The sequence below is a fragment of the Hypomesus transpacificus genome, chromosome 14 (assembly GCF_021917145.1).
Source record: "Hypomesus transpacificus isolate Combined female chromosome 14, fHypTra1, whole genome shotgun sequence".
Lineage (NCBI taxonomy): Eukaryota > Metazoa > Chordata > Actinopteri > Osmeriformes > Osmeridae > Hypomesus > Hypomesus transpacificus.
Genome location: NC_061073.1, coordinates 6,319,157 through 6,325,425, shown reverse-complemented (window position 1 = coordinate 6,325,425; position 6,269 = coordinate 6,319,157). Strand labels below are relative to the sequence as shown.

Sequence of the window (6,269 nt, the reverse complement as noted above, 5' to 3'; positions counted from 1 at the left end):
AAATAGTTTTGGTTTTCAGGTAGCCTCCTATGTTATTCCATGTAGATAGCAATTCAATAAATCAATTCTGACGTCATGTGTGCCTCCTCTTACCTGTTACCTACGGGATAGTACCTGACTGATCACAGCTTTCTCTTCAACTTGTCTGTTAATTAATAATAAGGTTTTCCAAGGAGGGTAGATAATATTTCTATGCACAGTATTTGTCCAACACAGAGAAACTTCTGTCCCTCAGAGAAACAGGACGCACAATGAGTAAGCCCTTAGCTCTCCTTTTCCTGAATTGATCTTTTATTTAAAACTCTTTCCAAGTGTTTCAGGTGTTTTGTTTTGCTACATTCTTTACAAGTTAACCAGGAAGATAGTGTGGGAATATTTACTTTTGTAGATAGTGAGAAATGGCATGGGAAGAAATACCGGTTTTGCTCCCTGTGTTGTAGCTGAAATAGTGAATACTTTTATTTATTTATCAACAAATAAGGGAACTTTGACTTCATTTTCAGCGGATCCCAGTGGTACACAGCTAAATGTTTTCTTTCCTACCAATGGAAATGGGGTTGAGAACCTTGGTTTTGAAAAACAGGTATGTGTCAAGAATCATTCCTGCTTTCTGTGCAGTGCATTACAGCAGATGCTGTGAATATGAAAACTTTATTGTTTCTTTTAGGAAGACAACCTTTCAATTGCTAGCACTATCAATGAGGAGGAGTCTGGAAAAGGATTGGGATCATTCTTGAGGTACAATCATTAAGGATTTAAGACTGTGTCTATGGGATTACTATGTGTGATTTATCATGCTCACTTATTCATCAAAGTATATTTCTAACGTAGGGTAGGACATAATCTATCATCACATTATTGCAGAAAACTATATTTAAAATGTGAGTTTCATAATTCTTCCACACATTTTTTTAATGATTTCTATATAATCTGTTTTATGCAGTAAGCATTTAATATGAATGCAATATTCCATATGGTTCAAATATGTACGGATTTGTTTACTGGAATTTAGATTCCACAAGCATAGAGGATATCCAAAGTCTGCAATAAACTGTAATAAATGACAGGTTACAACAAGTTAACACGTGGCTACATAGCCTAGGAAACAATCTACTTTCTTTTTGTACTTACTGCTGTCCTATGTGCTGAAAATATAAATATAACCAGATCGAACTTGCAGATTGGATTCAGGTTTGGTAACAGTTCCATTACCAGTTCAGAGTTCTGGAGCAACTTCCAAATATAATCTGCCCCTTCTGTCATGTCACATTTAATGAAATCGTTGTGTACAGGCTATATATTTAGAACAATTATTCAAATTAAGGTGCCTTTGTTTAGTAATGAAAGGACTAGCTGTTAGAACTGGACTGGCGTGTAGTGGGATCGGAGAAATAACCTCCTTCATTTGTACTTTAGCAAGATTTCCAAGCCGATTAATGCTGCAGAGGATTACTTTACAGCTCACTCAAAAACCATCAAGTACATTGTTCTGGGCATTCTCGGAGCAGGTAAAGTAATGTTTATAGTGAGACTGGAAAAATCATCAAATCAATCAGCTATCCAAATGCATACATCAAGGACAGATTAAATATTTTCATGTTTGTAAAAGACAGTAGTACTTATATCCCACTTTTTCAGATCTTGTCATATCAGCCTTTTATACTATCTAATTGCCTACTCAACACTTTATGTATTACTAAAGTGTTCTTTTCTCTCAACCCAGGTTATGTGGCTTTTTTCATCACTGCCTGTGTACTAGACTTTCAGAGGGCTATTGCTCTGGTGATCCTCACCAGTTTGGCAGTTGTCTCGAAAACCTACGATTTACTTAAAACTTACCAGGGAGACAATATTGTAAAGTGTTTGAAACCTGCTTTGAGATGCTTCAAAGCCAACCAGAGATGGATCACATGGTAAGCAACACAGTAATGTAGCTGAGGAATAACGCAATAACATTGATTGGTGGTTTCAGTGTCTCTGTTAACACCATCTGTTCTGGTTAATCCAGGGTGTTTATTCTTGTGGTGGTGGGCCTGCTGGTGACCTGGCTGGCAGTGGACACGAGCCAACGCCCAGAACAGCTCATCTCATTCGGGGGTGTCTGCATGTTCGTTCTGGTTATATATATATTTTCAGCACATAGGACAGCAGTAAGTAAAAAAAGAAAGTAGATTGTTTCCTAGGCTATGTAGCCACGTGTTATCTTGTTGTAACCTGTCATTTATTACAGTTTATAGCAGACTTTGGATGTCCTTTATGCTTGTGGAATCGTTCTCGTTAGGTTGTAAGAAGTGATTCATGTTACAATGACTTGGTATTGCATTGTAACGAATGACTAAGTCATTCGTTTTTTTCAAGTATTACAGGTATATGCTTTTCCTGCCATTGTATTAAACAATGTGTATTGTTTTTATTTTTAGGTGGCATGGAGAACTGTCTTTTGGGGTCTTGGTTTGCAATTCTGCATTGGGCTGTTTGTCATAAGGACAGAACCAGGTTTCATAGCTTTTGAATGGCTGGGGAAACAAGTGCAGGTAAAAATTGACAACTAATCATGGTAATACCATGACTGATTTGAAGGCTTATGTTTATTTATAAGTTTCCTTTTTATGGTGTCCAACCTCTGGGTAGTAGTCCATTTAACAATAAAATCAGTGGCAAATATGCACAAACACAGACATTCTGTGATAAGCCTTAAGACCTACAACCTTAACATATAGATGTCAAGATATGTAAATATGCTTTTGGTGATCTTTGCATACAATTACCTAAATAACATGCTTACAGTTCCACAAGGTTATTTTATGGGCATGCATTACATGGTTGAGACCTTTCTAAAATAGTTTGCTCTTCTTATGGGTTTCCCTTTCAGATATTCCTGAACTACACAATAACTGGATCTGAGTTTGTGTTTGGAGATGATCTGATACTGAGCATCTTTGCATTTCAAGTGAGTGAACAATTTATCTATATGCCGTTAACATACTGTACCATACGTAAACACCAGTTCATCATAAATACTTGCCTGATAAGAACACATTTTAATAACCCACTGCATGTGATATCCAAATATTTCTAGGCTTTGCCCATCATAGTGTTCTTTAGCAGTGTGATGTCAGTCCTTTACTTTTTGGGAATAATGCAGTGGATCATTATTAAGGTAAAAGTCCATTAAACAACAAATTCAAACTGCTAAGTAAGGTTTGGGCGCGTCTTAACTGTGTTTACGTACATACAGATCTCATGGGCCATGCAGATAACGATGGGAACCTCACCCACTGAGACTTTGAGTGTTGCAGGCAACATATTTGTTGGACAGGTACTTTGGACCATGCAGACTCAATATGTCTGCCTTTGGTCTGAATGATGATCATCGTCATAACATTGGATACTGTAGATACACATGGATAAGAATTATTCTGATGTTTTTCAATTTGTTCAGATTTTCTAGACAATCCTCATTATTTCTTTCTCCATCAGACAGAAGCGCCACTGCTTATTCGCCCCTACCTGAAGGACATGACCCAGTCTGAGATCCATGCTGTCATGACTGGTGGTTTTGCCACTATTGCAGGAAGTGTGATGGGCGCCTTTATCTTATTTGGAGTACGACCACTGCTTTGTTGTGCTATTATGGTTCATGTTTTCATAGAATACAATATCACAGAATATAATATTACCAATAGATAATGTTGCTGAGGACTCCAACCACGAGGGTAGTTTTTGTACATCTTGGCAGAGCAGGGTGTCTGTAACTGGTGTAGTGAGAGAGTCCCAGCTGTCTGATAGAAATGTAGTAATATCCATAGTAGCAGACTGTGTTACAGTAGGTTTGGAATGTGATTATTCGTTTTCCATAGAATTACATAATACCATTTCTCTTTACAAAACAGATTGATGCCTCCTCTCTGATATCTGCCTCAGTGATGGCTGCCCCATGTGCTTTGGCTTTCTCCAAGCTTTCTTACCCAGAGACAGAAGAGTCCAAGTTCCGATCAAAGAAAAGTATCAAAGTGGATAGTGGGTAAGTGTTCATCTTTTGTACAGTGGCATTTCTTTGAAAACTACTCACAGAAATTTTTCATCGGATCTACTTTTATCTCTAGTGGTGAACAGAACGTTTTGGAGGCTGCTAGCAGTGGGGCATCAGCATCAATAGGCCTTGTTGCCAACATTGCTGTCAACTTAATAGCATTCCTGGCTATCCTTGCTTTTATTAACTCTGCTCTGGGTTGGCTGGGTGGCATGGTGGGATATCCTACTCTTACATTTGAGGTATGTGAATTCATGTTGTTTCTTGATGCATATTCATCCAAATTGACTTCATTTACAGTACACGTGTTTTCTTTCCATTGTATATATTACACATTCTCGCCTTCAGGAAATATGCTCCTATGTGTTCATGCCTGTGGCCTTCATGATGGGAATACCGTTTGATGAGACTACTAAAGTAGCGGAACTTATTGGTACAAAGCTTTTCCTCAACGAGTTTCTGGCCTACGAGAAGCTAGCTGATCTTAAGAAAAACCGACTTGATGGACTTGAAGAAATCATTAATTCAGAGAGGATGTGGATCTCTGTAAGTGTATTTCCGTCTCTGTCTACTTGCATCAAATTTTGCTCCGCTTCTAGGGTTCACACCTGCACTTACTATGGTAACTAATGTCTTTGTCACAAATCTCATTTTGCGCTGTCATTTTCTTCTCTTTGCATCTTTAAGGTGAGATCAGAAATCATCTGCACCTATGCTCTTTGTGGATTTGCCAATTTCAGCTCCCTGGGGATTGTGATTGGAGGCCTATGTAAGTAAGACCCTGCTTGCTCCAGGGACTTGAAGACATGATAATTTACTTCCTATGTTAATAAAATCTGACAAAAGACAATATTTTCTGTTAAAGCATCAATCTGCCCTTCCAGAAGAGGAGACATTTCCTCTTTAGTGTTGAGAGCCCTTTTTACGGGGACCTGTGTATCTTTAGTTAACGCTTGCATTGCAGGTAAGCACTTAGGCCTCTCTCGTGTTCCACATTGTAAACTCTGTTGGATCTTAGACTGAGCAATATTCCTAAAGTTCAGAAGTCTCTTGTTTGATTTGGTTTTCTATATTGTGACATCTGCTGTCTTTCAGGGATCCTCTTTGTACCTCCTCTCGACTGTCTGGATGTTTTCAGGAATTATGCGTTCAACACCTCTACTCTGAACTTGAACACTTGTTGTGAAGATCTCTTTGCAAAGTAAGTCACAATTGTTAAATAGATCTACCGTAACAGCAAATATCAGAAGCAGGCCATTAATATGTTTCAAAAAATCTTTACAGAAGATATGATCAAATTAGTATGACTTCGCTAATATCAGTTATCTTTTGCAGCACTAACAATGGGACCTCATTTGAGGGCTCTTGGAACACAGTGGCGAATGCCACTCTATATTTTACAAAGTGTTGTGGTGTCTTTGATGCACCTAATTGTAGGTAGATTGTTGTTTGTAGAACAATAGTAATTTATGTTGATTTCTGATAGATTTAGATATGCACCTACATACTGTATGTTTATGTATGTATATATACACAATATACAGAATATTTATATTTATGTATGCAGTCAAAATAAACAATTTCCTAATCTTACCTAAAGGTGAATGTAAACAATGTATAGATTAAAGCAACTATGCCAAGTGTACTGGCAAATATATACGGTATACATGTATATTTTTATTATATTTTATTTTAGTCGGAGGACTCTTGTTGGTTACAAAATTCGCAATGTAAAAAAGAAATTGTAGCAAGCTCGATAATTAATTATTGCTGAAATTTTGATGTAATTAAAAATCATTTATGGGTTTGCATGCAAATAACTTGAGCTGAATGGCCAACATTAAAAAAATTCCACATCAGGCTATATGGAATATACTCGGTGTGAAATGCTTTACTACAGATACTCTTTAATATTTTATAGTATGCTTTCACCTTCCGCATTTAACCACAATGTGATTAATAATGATACAATACTGAGTTTTAAAAAAAAAGGACGAAAAGGGAATTGTTTGATATCACAGAAAATAATTTATCATGCTTTACTGTACTTAGTATTTAGAATGATATTCAATCTTAATTAAGAGGATGAGAGGACGTCTTTTGGAAATTACTAAAATGTACATGTAGAGTGACATATCTATACTACATTCACGTTTATAAATTGCATTTGCTGTAGTAAATCTGCACAGAAATGTATGGTATTACAACATGATTAAATAATCTCTGAAGAGTATCT

At 36.9% G+C, this 6,269-nt stretch overlaps 1 protein-coding gene across 1 annotated transcript; it reads left to right on the top strand.

Annotated features, from left to right (window-relative positions):
* Positions 1-207: 207 nt before the first annotated feature.
* On the top strand, positions 208-6,266 carry slc28a1 (solute carrier family 28 member 1). The gene is made up of 18 exons (XM_047034149.1): positions 208-255; positions 504-583; positions 668-738; positions 1,417-1,508; positions 1,724-1,913; positions 2,009-2,150; positions 2,421-2,534; positions 2,873-2,950; positions 3,080-3,160; positions 3,239-3,319; positions 3,481-3,606; positions 3,894-4,024; positions 4,107-4,275; positions 4,382-4,579; positions 4,721-4,802; positions 4,899-4,997; positions 5,129-5,234; positions 5,369-6,266. Exons 1-18 carry the CDS (start codon positions 252-254, stop codon positions 5,472-5,474), a joined length of 1,950 nt encoding a protein of 649 aa, XP_046890105.1. The 5' UTR covers positions 208-251; the 3' UTR covers positions 5,475-6,266.
* Positions 6,267-6,269: the final 3 nt, after the last annotated feature.

Excerpts from the sequence above, each read along its gene's own strand:
- slc28a1 (XM_047034149.1), top strand. Across the intron at positions 3,607-3,893 it reads GCGCCTTTATCTTATTTGGA|ATTGATGCCTCCTCTCTGAT; the intron begins GTACGACCACTG and ends TTTACAAAACAG. Across the intron at positions 4,580-4,720 it reads CAGAGAGGATGTGGATCTCT|GTGAGATCAGAAATCATCTG; the intron begins GTAAGTGTATTT and ends TGCATCTTTAAG.